This window comes from Pinus tabuliformis, chromosome 1_2 (genome assembly GCF_031772625.1).
Source record: "Pinus tabuliformis cultivar Carrire ecotype Pingquan chromosome 1_2, CPIR1, whole genome shotgun sequence".
Lineage (NCBI taxonomy): Eukaryota > Viridiplantae > Streptophyta > Pinopsida > Pinales > Pinaceae > Pinus > Pinus tabuliformis.
The window spans coordinates 1,319,986,112-1,320,003,388 of record NC_142298.1 but is presented as its reverse complement, the minus strand read 5'-3'; the positions used below and the strand labels follow the sequence as shown (position 1 = coordinate 1,320,003,388).

Below are 17,277 nucleotides of genomic sequence, written 5' to 3'. Positions count from 1 at the left end.
TGTCAGAGAGCCTCCTTTATTCATTCAAGATGTTTTTGAAAGATTACATTAATGGATTTTTTGGGGCAAAAGACAATTGAGATTATCATCTTGCAGAAGGTGACAATGGCTTTTGGCATTCTTCCTTCAATTTTAGAAGCACTATATATCTTGGGCATTCATCTAAAAACAATGGTAACTTGCAAATTGTGTTTTTCTATAAGTTTACCAGTGAAATTGCATTGTAAATGAGTGCATTTTTGGTAGAAACCGACACCCTTCTTGAGTTCTGTGCATGGAGGATCATTGTTTTTTTATCTTCATCCATGTGAACACTCTAGAAACATATTCATCCTCTCACTTTGTATGGGATAAGAGGGGATTGACAATGAGGCTTCTTGTTTTTTGAAGCCTATCAATCAAGCATGTACAAGTGAGCCTAAGTAACAATGTTATCATCTTCTCACCTTGTATCTGATAGGGGGGGAATTGATGATCAGCTACAAGTTTCGAAAAGCCTAAGTAATAGCTAAAGCCACACCAAAAGCAAAGCCTCAAGCTTGAACCAAAATCGAAGTTCCAGCCAGAGTCAAATTATGACCGTGATTCTGTACAGTCGTCTTCAAACTAGCATTTTCCACTAGCAGAAGTCTTCAGCTTCTAGCCAGATTCAGAACTATTCTAGGAAATGCACTAAGCATTCCAAAGTTGGTGGTTAGCCTTAAACCATTGTTGCTTGAAACTTGAGACCTCAATGGTCTCCCTTTTCCAAGAAAAATAGGAAGCACTTCCTCTAGTAGAAGACTTCAGCTTCCAACCAGATTTGGAATTGTTCCAAGAACTGCATCAAGCGTTCCAAGTTGAGAAGCCAATGGTCTCCCTTCTTAAAGCATTAAAGAGCACTTCCTCTAGCAAAAGACTTCAGCTTCTAGCCAGATTTGGAATAGTTCCAGGAACTGCACTAAGCGTTCCAGTGTTGGTGGTCATCCTTAAACCATTGCCGGTTGAAGCCTAGAGTTCTACCACCTTTTGGGTTTGTGGTCTTCCTTCAAAACCTCCATTTCAGAGAGCACATTCAGTCATTTGTTGACATGCATTATGTTCAAGTCTTTTCTTGGAGTCATATACACCCCTTCAGATTAAGGTGGAGAATGTTGAACACCTAATCCGCTAAGGGTTATGGTGTGGAAGGTGAACCATCAAAGGGAGTCCAAGAGACCTTGGAAGATGAATCCAATGGTCACATATTGTATTTATATGTAATATCTTTGTAAATAATAATGCAATTCACATCTTTCACTTTGGTTTGCACTTTCCAACATATACATACATACATATATATATATATATATATACATATATATATATATATGTATGTATATGTATATATGTATACATATATATATATATATGTATATATGTATACATATATATATATATATAGATATATGTATACATATATATACATATATATATATATATATATGCATATATATGTATATATGTATGCATATATATGTATATATGTATACATATATATATATATATATACATACATACATATATATATATGTATATGTTGGAAAGTGCAAACCAAAGTGAAAGATGTGAATTGCATTATTATTTACAAAGATATTACATATAAATACAATATGTGAACATATATATATATATATATATAAGGATCAAAAATAAAACAAAAATAGTATTAAATATATATATATACATAAAACTATATAAAAAAAAAAAGTTTAAAAAAAAAATTGTTGCCGACAGACTGTTGTTGCCTCTGACAAACCATTGTTCCCTCTCGTCCGCCATCAGTTTGTGTTGAATCGCTACGATTTCTTTTGCTATTAGTCCAACCCTCGATCTCAATGACTACTAGTTTTCCCTATCCGCCTGCAACTGTTGTCTCGCTGCGAGCGGATCACTCAACCAACTTCCCCCCCCCCCCCCTTCTATAAAGCGGTTGTGTCTGTCCTGTGATTGTTGGTGAAGTGTTATGTTCCCCCTGCGTACCTCTTGCCAAGTCTAGTGGTTGCATTCTTTGACTCTACTGGCCATTAACAACCTAGTCGTTGCGTGCTTTTACTAATAGGGAATTCAAACGGCACAATCTAATCGTACCTTTCCATACAATCACGATACTTCATTAATCTGTATAAAGTTATGATCATATATTATTTAAGCAATAGTGATTTAAGTGTGTGTGTGTGTGTGTGTGTGTGTGTGTATATAGTTGAAGTTTTTATTATAAAAATAGTTTTTATATCACCATAGGGGAAAGGAGTCACATTATATTAGTGGACTTCAGGTAATTACAAGGCAATTATTCAATTAACCTTTTTAGTTGGTAAGGTGATATATTATAAAAGGAGAGAAAAATATAAATTATTATAAAAATTAAACGATGGTTAATATTGAAAAAAAGGGGGGACAATTAAAAAAGAATCACAAATTCAACTCAAAAAGTTCCAATCAAAGTGATAAAGGGGACTTTAAACGAAAAATGAGCTCCATAAATAAGTCAACGTTTTGGACTAAATGTCATTTTTTGTAAAATAGAATTTATGTTTTCGTCATATGTAAAAATCACAAACTTGGTTGTCCAACATGTGGAAAAAACTTTATTATGGAAAAATGTCAAGGTGATGTGCAGATGCAAATAAAAGGGTTAGAATATGAACTCGCAAAACTTCAACAAAAAAACAAGGTATCAAAAAAGAAACAAAGATCTCAAATATATGTTTTACAGCAAGTCAAAAAAAAAGGACAAGAAAATTTTGCATCTAAGGGACCATAGTCAAAAATTACTCGAGAAGGTCAAGAAGTCCAAGGCTACAAAGTAAAAATTAGAAGGAAAAAAGAATGTCTCAAGAAGAAATTCAACAAGAATCTATTGGAGAAGGAAGAATAAAGTTTGGGCTTAAAAACCTTAATAAAAAACTATTAGAACAAATCAAATGTTTAAAAGAAGAGAAGCTTGAGCATCAAAATGAAGTTGAATCAAAATTTGAAGAAATTTCATGTTTAAAAAATCTGCTTACTCAAATTAAGAACCTAAAATTGATAAGAAATCATTGAAGAACAAATTCGAAGAACTTATCACAAAAGAAGCATCAAACTCTTGAGATGTAGCAGTCCAAGTTGAATAAAAGGGAACCAACACAAATCCCATTAATTTCACAATTCAAACAAATCCAAATCCAATTGAAGTGAAGATATACTTAGAAGTTGCAATGCAAACAACAAAAAGTCCAAGAGGAAATCCAACAATCAACTCAACAACATCAGCTCTTGAAGTAAACCAAGAAATCACCACAAACAGGTTAAGGGGAGATCAAATCACAAGCACTCCTTATCAACACCCAGATGATAAAAGCAACCATCTCAATCAGTCTGCATATCCTTGTCACTCAGATCAGAAACAAGTTACTTATGTTCCCAAGAATATCGATGTCACCATAATTCAGTCTTATGATAAAAATTAATACCAGTAACCACAAGATTCCACAGAAGATTGATTTAGGATGGTCAAATCCATTCTCAGCTCGACAATTTTGTTTATAACTTAGAGGATCCTATCATCTTGTATAATCTCAAAGAATTTTGAAAGATGCGAAGAGACCACAAAACAAAGGAACGAATGGCATGCCTTGTCAACAATAAGCATTGAGGGCAAAGCTTTTTTGAAGAGGAAGGCACTGTTATGAACATAATAATATAAATAATAATAACCATAATAATGATTAATTAAATAATACTTAGTCAGGAGTTTTTGGGTAAATGGCGTATGTTAAGCCCTTATATGGTTAGAGAGAGACTGGCAAATGGAAGATGCTCCATGATGGATTTGCACAATGGAGACAACTTGCTCAATGGTTGCTTGACCTTAAGTGGGTGCTTTCTTGGCATTCTTCCCTAGGTTCTTAGAGTTATATTGTTTGCGTGGTGGACGCCCTTAGGTGTGACCACATGGAGAGGTTCACTCACTTGAAGAAGACCCTACTTAGGAGTAGCAGCATTGTGCATCTTGGACGAGGGCATTAGGCCCTATATGCCATGGGGTAACTTCGATTCCTAGTTGTTGGCTTGGATTTGGCTTGAGCACACTCGAGTTGCAATGGAATTCTTGAAGGAGCAGCTGACCCAATGTAGTACATGGCTTAAGAGGAGTGAAGTCTATGTGGTCTTGGGATGGATATGTGTGGACACGCCTTGAGTAGATACACCATCTAGGAGCTCGTATTGCATACGACATCACCTTGCATCATGACATGTGTACAATGGAGTGGAGAGTTTCATTTGTGTAATCCCACATGAGCTTTTATTGTAGGTTGCTTGTAAGGACATGGCCCACATTGTACTGTTGGCCTCCCTTACCTTTCATATATACATATATAGGAAGGAGAGAGTCCTTTCTACTTACATAACATTGTATTCATTCTCATCCCACTCTTGTGCAACATGTGACCTAGGGAAGGAATGCACTAGTCACCTTCTCTTTCTTGACTCTTCATTTGTACTTGATATCTCTCTCTCTTGGAGTTTCTAGTGTTTCATTATCCTTGTAGAAAGTCTTGAAGCTTAGAGACAACATCTTCATCTTAAGCTATTAATGAAGTTTTCAGCTGTCCAACACTTGTGTAATTCCAGATTTGATTTTCAGACATCTATGTTCTTCGTGTGTTGTTACATACAGCTATATATATCTTGCCGATTTAACAATTGTAAAGGGAAATTTTATTGAGTGATTTAACAGTATCATTGAAAACTTAAAGGGTTGTTTTACTGCTGTTATATCTACTCTAGAAGTGAATTTCCAGATCTTGTTTAAGCATGATAGGTTGCCCTAGAAGGGCTGAAACTTATCAAGGCACTTTGGTATATTTGTTGGGTTGGCTAAAAGAGTAAGTTGTTGGAGAGTGAAATACTATATCTTTTCCACTGTTGTTTTATACTACATTTCATAACATCCCTAAAGGCTAAAATTCACAAGGTAAAAATACGGAAAACCTCTAAGCTGAGGCGAAATTTCTGAATCTTGAATTTTTCCAAATTCTGAGAAATTTCTACAACCACCCCTCACATTTGAGACTATTCAATGCATACAAGGATACCCTCACAAGGGTCATTGTAAACATCATTTCGTTCATTCATTTATCAATTATATAATCATTTATCTGATATGGATTTCAACTCCTCATCCTTTTTATGTCAGATATTTTCTCCTATATCAACTATTATCCATTATTTCTATGAGTACCTGACACATCTTGATGTTGACTTTGTTTTGTCTCAAAGAGTGAGCAAATTCCATCTCCTGCAGTCAGAATCAGAGTACAGATGAATTGCTTCCTTTCCATAGCATGCATGAATAGAACCTATGATAATGTCAATCCATGAAAACAATGCCTTAACTATATAAAGTGAATTGCCAAATAGCAGATTTTAGCTACCTCCAAGTGTTGGGGTGAAAGAACGCCTTCCAACTTTTGCAAGTCATGAAGATATAGGGCTTCATGGTCTTCCCGGAAACTTTGAAAGAATGAACGAGCTGGCATAAAATATTAAAATGTTATAACAGGACTAAGTTATTGCTGAATGACCATAATTCACTAGCAAGTTTTTCTTGATATTTTGCTGAGATAGGAAAATAACATCAAAACAGTTATCAACATACCTTCCTGAGTGTGACCCTTCGCCACTAGGTCCATGAAACAGTGGATGAAAACTGGATAAAGTACACGTAGTAGTTCATGCTGCAAGCAGAATTAATAGTAACATAAATTTATATGCACCAAATTTGGAAAAGGCCATCATATTCCCTTTTAACATGAAATTATCAAGCTGAAACATGGAAAAAACATCAACTTAGTAACAAAAACTGACCGGGAAGCACAGTCCTCATCAGAAAATATGTAATCTTATCAGAAGAATGATACCTGAACTTCTTATCAAGAGCAAAACATTCTTCCCAAATAATAAGAAACACAGGCAAATATCTGAGCAACAACTAAAATATGAATCCAAATTGAAAATTGAAACCTCCGACTCTTAAACTTCAGAGAGCGTGTAAGTTTAAGACTCATTCTATGCTAGTCAAAATTGTGTCTCGTAAATAAAATCAACTTTATATTAATGTCCTCAAAAGACAAAACAACTCAAACAACTGGATGTTACAGCAAGATATTATAGCCAAATAAAATGGGGTGCAAGAAGCATCCCTCAAAAGGGAGATGAAAATGAGTACAAATAGCAGCATGAAATGACATAAAACATAGAAGTGGGTTAAACCTAAAAGGTGAACCCTAGAAGGTGAAGAAAAGCAAGAAATGAGACATGATCTTCAGAATAGATAAGATAGGCTAAGATAGTTTTATTAATATGCAGCAAATTGCTAGCTTTTAGGGTTACTCCAAAGGTCTTTTTATCTTGGTAGGAGAGTGCTATGTTTCCTAACCCAACAGTAATGCTTCATGGACATATAGATGCCTTAATTTGCATGGATGTTTGACCTTGGTTAGAGTATTGGCATCGCACCCTTACCTAGGAGGCTGTTATGCTCATCGACGCAATGAAAAGCAATTCGGTTGACACAGTCGGGAAAGCAGTTGATTGATTACAGGAGGTAACTAATTAGAAGGATCGCAAGGCCACTCAAAGAAGAGCACTTAGACCTTAAAGCTTAGAACACTCTACAGGTTGGACACTTGACTTGAGGATGTTTGGGTCAAGGAGCATATTTGATAGACACATATGTTGAGGAGGAGCATTGAAGCTTAGTCACTACATTGGTACACATTAAAGCAGATTTTGGCACATGAGATAACATAACACAGAGCACACAATTAAAAGAGGTCGACCTTGCATGAATACACTTGGATAACTAACCACCATGGAAGGAGTGTTAGACTAACAACTTGTTGCAGAGCACACCATCTTGGAGGAGGGACATTGAGCCCAAGGAGGATAATGCTTTGAGGGTACTTCATTTTGGGGTTGGATAAACTCTAGTTTGACACATGCACATGCTTGTATTGTAGACCGATCCATGTGGGGTTGCCTCCTTGTTTATTTTTAAGAAAACGTGTTCTTATTTTATGCAATGTTATCAGCACTGAACCGGAACTGACAAAACCAGCCAATCCACCCAATTTCAATGCCATATAGATCCAACTCAGGGTTCTAAAATAAAAATGGTTGGTTCCATATAGAACCAGCCTTAAATCATTGAACCAACTGGTTCCATACAGCACTATACGACAATGGTTAGAACTTAGAAATCACTAAAAATAAAATTTATTTATTAAAAAAAAGAACAAAAAAAGGTTTAAATTAAATCAAAAAAATTAACTCTAGTAATTAATTGTAATATTAAATTCTTAAAGTGAGATGGTAGGAAAAGAAAAATAAACGATGATAGAAGAGGAAAAGTAAAGGAGAATGTCAACTTTTACTTCAATTTTTAGCATTACCAACAAATATTTCAAGGTGATTGAGAGTGGACTTCATATGAATTTTGGATCCCATTCCAAATTCAAGGGACTTAACATCATTCAGGGCTTCAAGATTGGCATGTTTGCAACATTTCCCCTAGGTTCTATCATTTATGAGGGTATGGAACAAGCATTTAATCAAGAGCACCAAGCCCTCTATGTACCTTAATGTTAATGGCATTAACTGTTGAACTCCTCTTTCATGGCCCTAGTAAAAATGTACTGTTCACTCAAGCAAAGTTAGATTTCCTTAAAACCCAATAATTGATTCACAATTTTCTAAGTGTAAAACCAGAAAGTCAAACCATTGCTACAGTAGAAACTTAAATTACAAATACACTAAGTTTTCTAACTTGGCATGCACAGTCAAAAATAAATAAATCGGAAGACAAACCCATTCAACACATAGAATACAAGATATACCCAACAACAACTCCGGGGAAAACCTGCAACTGTGTGTAATTTCTATTAGCTCAGCAGATAATAGATTTTCCATAGATTTATACAGCAAGGGAATGCTTCCCTGCTTCAGCAAACTCCCCTCAATAACTAATCTGAATCAAAAGCAAGACAACCCCTGCGCAAGGCTCGTGCAAATCTTCTCTTCTGCACACAGATGCGCATATCTTCTCTTCTACGCACAGTGCGCATTGTACGGCCGCATAGGTCGATCTATCCTTGCACACTGCACTCTCTATACGACCACGCTATCTCTGAGCTAGGATAAGGCTATTCAGCTTCTTCCTTCCTACCTCTCAATCCCTGATTAGCTTGCTGACTGCTAAAAACCCTTCTCTTCTTAGCCAAACACACACTCTCTGTGCTCATCAAACTAGCCACTTACTCACTCTATCTCCTCTTAAAATTTCAACCTCAACACTAACGTCACTCCCAACAGCTGAGATTAAATCTTGATGAAGGGCTAAGATTAATTCATAAGTTAACTTAGGATCTTTAATTTTTAATAAGTCCAACTTTAGGTAGTAGTTAAATAAATTAATATTTTGCTAAAGTGGTTGTCTTATGTCCCTTTGCTAGCCTTAGAACCTAGGCAAGCAAAACCCTTGCTTCTCTACTTCAGTCAACACTCCCTCTTAGAGAGGAAGGTGTTTTGCACTATACCCAACTTCTCTCTGAGGTAAATAAATAAATCCACTCCCTGGCAAGGCCTTGGTCAGAATGTTTGTTGTTTGCTCCTCTATTGGAACGTACTAGAGTGTAACTATACCTCTAAACAATATCCATGATGTAATGATAATGTATGTCAATGTGCTTTGAGCAATCGTGAAACACTAGATTCTTAGAGAATTTAATGCAGCTTTGATTGTCACAGTGGATCACGGTGGGCTCCAACTCTATCCCAAACATGCCCACAAGAAGCTCCCTTAACCAAATAGCTTTGCACCTTGTCAAACTGGCAGCCATGTATTCGGCCTCAGCTGAGCTCAATGCAACTAATCTCTACTTCCGACTGAACCAAGAAATAGTTGTTGATCCAACATTGAATGTGCATCTCGATGTGCTCTCACTGTTGAGCTCCCTGCCCAATTTGCATCAGTCAAGCCCTCAAGCCTCATCTCATCAACTTGTCTATACCACCATCCAAACTATATTGTCCCCCTAGGGCCCAAGACATCTCAATATGTGCTTGGTGTTGATTTCTGGTAGCATCGGATGTGTTCTAAGTCTCAAAATTTGCAGGGAGGCTTAGACACATGCATTCTCCAATACCAGAAATCGTTTTGGGAAATTCCACACGGAGACAGTTTTATTAAAATAATTAATTATTTTTAATGGGACCCTAAGTCTAAACTTAGGAAATTAAAATAATTAATGGGTATTAATATAAATTGAGGGAGACACTTCCAGAAGAAGGCGGAGATCAAGTCAATATGATCCTAGCCATTGATTAGAATCTAATCTGGGTCGTTTATCGATCAACGAGAGGTTCATAAGAGGAGACTTGATGGGCACTTGGAGAACACACCAAAGGCAGATACTCAGTAAACCAAGAAGATCGATTTTCTCACTGGTCGAAGTTCGGCAAGAGAAAATCAAATCAGAGGGAGAGTTGTAGGTGAGAAAGGAAGAGAGGGCATCAGCATCTTTTGAGAGTGCAAGGCAGCAAGACGTAGAGCAATAACAGGGTGACACAGAAAGAGGCAGCACAGAGGCAAATTGATGCAGAGCTTGTGTGAGCAGCTAGCAGCAGGGCCAGTGTGAGAAGTTTGGCACAGAGGGATGCAGAAGGATTCTGGGGCAGAGGAGTACCTCTCCTGGATCAAAAATTTGCCAAAAAACGTCTGTAAAATTTCTCACTCTTGTTTTACTGGTTGTAATTTGTACATGAAAATTTGTTGAAGAATAATAAAGAAACCCTTATCTGTTGCACCGGTTTTCCCACATTGGGTTTTTCCGGGGACGATTGTCCAAAAATAACTGTGTCATTGTGATTGTATTTGTGCCAGTATTTTTCTTTACATTTACTTTTTGCAATAATTTAATTGTGAAGGATGCAATAGAATATATTTTGATATTTGTTGTAAGAACACTGTGAATAACTTATTTCTGAGATAATAAGTAGAAGAAATAATATTAATCACTACAGTAGGATTTCTATTCAGAAATTTTCACACTTGGCAGCATCCCAATGCACTCTAGTAGGATCAACCATAAACTAGCTCGAAGAGTTAAGTGCAAAACATGCGTTTGGTTACCAAATACATCAGCGACCCAATCAAATGTCGCTAAAGTGAGGGATCTACTCGCTCTGATCTGGATGTATCCACCTTCCTCCAATTTGTGACTAGAGGTGTGCTCATGGTCCTGCAATCTTGCATGTCGAATTGTAATATGTTCGTTGAAGAATTTAATAACTAAAACCCTCATCTGCAGAACTGGTTTTCCCTTCGAAGTTTTTCCAAGGACATTTGTCTGAAAACACTGGTGTTCATTATTTGTGTGTGTGCAAAATTTTCTCAGTTCTTGTGGTTAATTATTTTTCTATGAAGTTGCAGTAATGTTTTGTTCAATATTTGCCGCAAGTATTTTGCTAAAAACAAATAATCTAAATAGATAGGAGAATAATAACCAGTAGCTGCAACAGAATTAAAATTTCAATTTCTTTTGTTCACACATGAGAGATAAATAGGAAGACCTTTGAGGTTTGACAAAGATATTGAAGTTTCGTTGACCATCTTAGACCTGCCTATTTTGACTAAGAATCGAACTATTGTTTGGCTAATGTTTTGACTAAATTCTAGATGAGTTTTTTTACTGCGAAGAAGGTTGCATCGACCATACAAATTCGGACCTCTTTCTAGGCACTTTGACCGCAGCTAACCGCAAGCTACTTGACCACATGTCCGAGTCGGCCTCAGGGCAAATTTAGGCCCTTTGACCTGTGTTGACTTCTCTACTACTTTGAAGCTTTGACCAACGTTAACGGAGTATTTCTGGGTAGTTTGACCGAGTTGATTTGTCGTTGCAAAAGGCCGAATTTCGGTCTGTTTGAGTAGGTTTAACCAGTGTTGTAATTTTGGTCTAGGTTGACCAAGTTTGACCTGTAAATATCATATTGTAATTTTGTTGAACTGAACAATTTCTCTTAGAAAATATGGTTGGGTTTTCTCCCGAATTTGGGTTTCCCAGGGCAAAATTCTGGTGTCTATTGTGCATGGCTATTCTATTGAGATCTTTATTGTTTCTATTGCATTTACAGTTGAATTTTCTTAGTGTAATTACTTAATGATGTTCTGGGGTATGCTAAATTAATATCATATATCATTGGAAGTAATTATCAGTTGTTGAAAAATGTGCTTGTCTAATTAGCACTAGAAAATCAACATAGTATGCTCATCAACATGCATAGTTGTAGTCTACTCATCCTACTTGGGAGCTTGTTGCTTCTCCTCCTACACTATAGAATGCCCATGCTCTAAGGACTAACTCAAAGCCCTTCCCTCCTCAAACTTCATATCTCTCTTGATGATTGTTTTTCAAAGTGTTGGTTTATATATCTGGTACGCCTTGGATGTCTCATTGTAGCCTACAAAGATGTCCTTCTCTATTGTTGGTTCCAACTTCTTCCTTTTCTCTGCTGGTGCATGGTAGTGCACCAAGCTGTCAAATATCTGAAAATGTGACACATCCAGTCCCTTCCCTGTAAACACCTCCTCTAATGTAACTCACCACAACACTATGTGTGGAATGGATCAGCAAATTGGGTGACGCAGTGCCTAGAGAGGTTGACGCAGGGACTGCGTGAGGACTGCCAAAGGCAGCATAGGGCCTGCCAAAGGCACTTCATCCAGAGTCTGGATCAACCGGGATTTTCTCAGTGATTTTGTGAGGTAATCTCACAAATCTTTCTGTCAGTATTTCTCTCTGTAACTGAATAACCGGAGAGGTATTCAAAGATGTATTCAGAATTTGCTACTGCTTAATAATAATAAACACTAAAATCTATTGCACCGGTTTTCCCGACATTTGTCCAAAAAACAACGGTGTCCATTGTGTTGTATTTTCTTTCTTGCTTCGTGTCTTGTTTCTGCACAATATTTAATTAAGTGAAGGTTGCAATGTATGTATTATGATATTTGTTGTAGGAAACTGTAAGGAATTTGTTTAAAGGAATTTAACAAATAGGAGTAATATCACCAGTTGCTGCAGTAGGGATTCCGGTTGTGGACTTTTCACAGCAGGTACCCTTTCACAAACGGCCGTGTCCTTAGGGACATACCTCTTCATTAACTAATTTCTATTTAATTAACTATTCATTATTATTATTTTTATATTTATATTTATATTTATATTATTTTTATATAGTTAAATTCATAGCATTGTCTTTCTCTTCAAAAAAATTTGTCCTCAAAGCTTATCGCTGACAAGGCGTGTCATCTATTTCTTTGTCTTTGTAATCTGTTCATATCTTTTGGAATTCTTCAATTCATTATCTTCGTTGATACAAGATGATAAGATACTTAGAGTGATAAGATCCTTGGAGGGATCTGACCATCCTAAATCAATCTTTTGTGGAATCTTATGGTTGCAGGAAGCTTGTGATGAATTGTTATAATAGGACTGGATTGTGCAAACTTCAGTGTTCTTTGGCACAAATTTGTTGCTTATGTATTGAGTCATACAGATTCGCAAATTGATTGAGATATTTGTTCTTGTGATTCGGATGTAGATAAAGAGTTCTTTTGATTTGTTTTTCCTTTATCATGTGTGTGGCAATATTCTGATTTACTTTAGGTATTGATATTGTTGAATTGGTTACAGAATACTCACTTGGAATTTTCATTGTCTGAACTGCAACATTTGAGTGTGTTTTTTCTCCAATTGGCGTGTCTTCTTCTTGAGTTGTGATATTCACTGGATCAGTAATTGTTACTTTTTCTTCAACTTGGACAATTACGTCTGAAAACTTCGATACGTCTTTCGTATTGAGTTTTAGTTTGTTTTTCAATGGTTTCTTGTCAATTCTAGGTTTCCTAATTTGCGTCAATAATTTCTTGTTGTGGTCTTTGCGGCGAATAACTTCTTCATTTTTGTCAACAGTGATTTTGTCAACTTCCCTTTGCATATTTTGTATCATTTTTTTACTTTCTTGAGAAATTACTTTTGAGATATCTTGTATGTCTTCTAGTGTTATTGAATTTGGTTTCAATGTGACATCTTGTAGCGTTATGTTTTTCTTTTTGTAAGAAAATGTCAAAAACTTTTTTTTCGTATTTAGGATAAAAGACCCTAGCGATTCCATCCAGGGTGAACACATAATTATATCACTATTGTCACAAAGTAAGTGTTTAACAGTGACAGTGAATTAAGAGACAAAAATATAGTCTTCAATGTTTAGTTATAGATTGCTTATGTTATATTGTTTATTATTCATCGAATCCATCATTTCAATTATGTTCAATTCAAGGATCACTAATTGGTTAGCACATCCAGTACTAACATAATTATTATCTTGAGTATGATCGATAGAGGTTATAACATCCCTTCCTCTAAGCGATCCTTTGATTTTAAATAGTGCATTAACACACATCCTAAAATTTTTAGGAAATCTTCCATCACTGGTCTCCATTTTTTTATTATTATCTTTTTTTTATCCTTCAGAAATGGATTTTCTTTTGTGTTCGTAGCTTACCTTGGGTTTGATGATAACCCCTTTAAGCTTTATAGTAATACCTTTTTTTTTCCATACAATTTTCCACCTTATTCAACAATTATTTTGATATTACCCCATTAAAACTGTGAAGCAGAACTATGAATTTTTTTTTAATATATGTATAAGGACAAAACAATTTAGTTATAATAATTGGACCAAATCGACCCTTTCAAAAGTCATGTCCCGTCACACTTTGATATGTGAGTAACAAACCTGGTTCCCTGCTCCTATGTTAATTACGATACTGTGATCAAGTCCTTAACAATCGCACCCCTACGAGTGCAGTTGTATGAACAGGCACGACAATTAAGTTTTTTTTAATTATCAGTGCAGACTATAGTGACGCGCAAGGTTACTTGGGAGCAGGAGCGGGAGCGACATTTTCAGAAGCACCTGGTTTGGGAGCAAATCGAGAATTGGATTTTTATATAATATATATTTTTTTATATTTTGATGCATCTATGTCAACAAAAGCATGTAGAATGATGAATTAGATATAAAAAGCATAAAAACATAGATTGAAGTTTGAACCATATAACATCAATCATCTAGAAGTTATAATCTTCAACAATCATGTCCACAAGTTAGTAACATACAACATATTGAGTCTCATGATTCGTCAATCTTAAAGTTTCAAGCTTTCAAAATTCAATATATAACATTTATCATCATTGATCACCAAAGTTGTACTTGTAAGCTAAGTGTAACCATTACAACAAAGAATATCTAACATGAAATGAAACAACTTTCAACTTTCACGAAGCATCATATTCATAATTCATTACCAATGAGTTATAATTGCCAACTTCAAACTTCAAACTTAAATTGTCATATATTGTTTACAAAAAATATCATCATAAATATGAAAGAGTCAACAATTATTAAAACTACTAGAAACTAGAAAAGACAAGTAAATATATTATCTGCAGCTTCCTCTTGCCACGAGAAATGTCTAATTTCTAAGCAAGTCGTGGTACTGGTGGTCTTCTAGGAGTCACCTCTTGCATAGTCGCACAACCAGAACCAGAAGGCACATGCCCTCCATGTGAGGATGTAGATGGAGGCGGCAGCAGCAAAGGAACAATAGTTGGAACTCGAGCACTGGCACTACTACTGGATGGTGGGGGTGGCATGGTTGTTGTTGCTTCATCATCATCTCTCAAAAGTTCTGCTTCCAATTCTTCAAGATGTATAGTGCCATCCTCCAAATTATCGTCCTCTGGTGGCAGCTGCTACTGGTGGTCGCTGCTAGGGGTCACGACCACTAGTGGGCACAATGGAAACAAAGGAGATGGATGCAGAAGTTTGGGCGACATTGGAGGTTGGTGGCGTGAAACAAGTGCAGCAGTGACGCTGCTACAGGTGGGCTCTGTAGGGTGGACCGCGGGGGTGATGACAGCTATCATGGCTTCTCGAGTGGTGTCTGTAGCTACACCTTTTGTCACATTTTTGTTTCTTTTTAATATATATACTATTTTTTTTATTTGAAATTCTGAAATTTTTTTAATTCCTTGTTTTTCTTATTTTTTATTAACTTCTCTATTTTTTTTCCTTGATATATTTTTCTTTCTCTCTCTTTTTTTTGGCCAAAGGCCTGATGGCAAAAATGGAGAATCTCCAATTGTATAGCAGAACGCTTCGATTGCGACTACAACAAAATTGACGATGCGTTGATGGCCAAGGGCCGAATCAAACTGGTTCTCTGTGTAGTGGTTAAGCAGCCAAAGGATCAAACATCTCTAATACCACTGTAACGAACAAAGTTCATATACTTCAACAGTATGCTCAAATACCAATGTAACAAACAAAGTTCGTATCCTCAGAGAAATGCTCTAATACCAATGTAGCGAACAAAGTTCGTAAACGCAACTACTTCAAATGATCCAAATTATATAACCATCCATGATAGGACTATACTATATTATATAAGAATATTTGAATACAATTGAGATGATTACAAATGAGGTTGAAGGCCTACTTATATACCTAGGCAAGTACCCCTTCAAAAACGATCATGTCCTTAGGGACATACCTCTTCATTAACTAATTCATATTTATTAACTATTCATTATTATTATTTATATATTTATATTTATATTACTTTTATATAATTATATTCATAAGATTTATGTTTTGCTAAAGTGGTTGTATTATGGGTCCCTCTACTAGCCTTAGCACCTAAGCAAGCAGAACTCTTGCTTCTCAACTCCAATCAACAAGCAAAATCATTGATTAGGCAAGTTAAGCTTTTTCTATCTTATTTTAATGCTTAGAGGGTGATACTAATGATGAGGATCCCAATATAGGCAATGACTTTAATAATATGTAGTCATTTGTTATAGCATTATCTTTTTTGGACTTTAGAGACCATTTAAAACCTATTTATTCATGTATTTTGGTTTATAGATGGATTTCACTCAATGTTATTCTTGTTATATGCACACATACTTGTTATATACATGAGAAACTTCACATGTTTGTGTATAATGATTCAGATTCATATGGATGCACATGAATATTGTTAGAAATCCACACACCCTGGGTGTGGTCTATGCCTTGGCTAGGAAACATAAACACACTAGCAGTGCCTAAATTTAAACAAACTTTTGCACAGCGGAAATTACACCAACAATCAAATCAATGCACAATACACTTAGGGCTCTTGTATTAGTGATAGTATCCCATTACAATCCCTGTACAATGTAGATATATAACGTATCTAGGTTGAGGCTGAGTCCTTCCAGCTCTCATCAACCTTGACAAGTGGCTATACTTCTCCACCAAAACTTCAGCTACCTGTTGTAGCACATAGGACACTTCTTGCCCTCCTCAAACTGCCCACCCAACTCCCTTTAGGCTAACAGTTCACTCAGCAAGTTCTTTGCCCAAATGGAAACCTTGATATCCCTTCACCTCCACTAGTTGTCTCTTTTCAACTGCCTTTCTCCTTCTTCTTCAACTTCTCGGTTGCACATTGATCATGTGGCCCAAATAAAAGATCTCAGTGATCCCAAACTCACTTTGCCTTGGCATAAAGTGACTACTTCATAATACCCAAAATCACGTCCAAATGTCCCAAATGTTCTTCCCACATTTTGTTGTTTATTAGGAGGTCATCAAAGAATACCAATAAGAACTTCCTCAATGATTTGAGGAAGATGTGGTTCATGCAAGAATGAAAGGCGGTCGATGCATTGGTTAACGCAAACAGCACGACCAAGAATTCAAGATGCCCATAGTGGTACTTGAACATTCTCTTATGTACATCCTACTCTTGGACTTGGATCTGATGATAACATGGTCGAAGATCAATCTTCAAGAAATACATTGTTTCATGCAACTCATACAGTGGCTCATCAATCATGGGGATGGGGTACATGTTTTTTATGGTCTTCTTGTTCAAGGCTCGATAGTCAATGCACATACTCCAAGTACCATCCTTTTTCTTCACCAAAACTACTAATGAGGTGAATGGACTTGAACTAAGTATGATGTGGTCCATGGCTAGCAGTTATTTTGAGCTCTATGGTGTGCTCAAAACCCCTGTCAGAAGGTCTCCTTGGAGGAATCTCTCTTATGTTGCATTGGCTTTGAGAACAGGGGGATGAGTTTCTGGGATGG

The 17,277-nt window shown here is 36.2% G+C and overlaps 1 protein-coding gene across 2 annotated transcripts in view; it reads right to left on the bottom strand.

Moving 5' to 3' along the window:
- Window positions 1-17,277, bottom strand: part of LOC149211084 (transcription initiation factor TFIID subunit 5-like) — a 339,491-nt gene that overhangs the window by 235,801 nt on the left and 86,413 nt on the right. For both annotated transcript variants that reach the window (XM_089396907.1, XM_089396906.1), the window contains exons 3-5: window positions 5,666-5,744; window positions 5,442-5,539; window positions 5,249-5,305 (exon numbers count right to left, since the gene is read on the bottom strand). In XM_089396907.1, coding sequence (XP_089253033.1) covers window positions 5,249-5,305; window positions 5,442-5,539; window positions 5,666-5,744 — 234 coding nt within the window. The remainder of the gene's footprint in view (window positions 1-5,248; window positions 5,306-5,441; window positions 5,540-5,665; window positions 5,745-17,277) is intronic.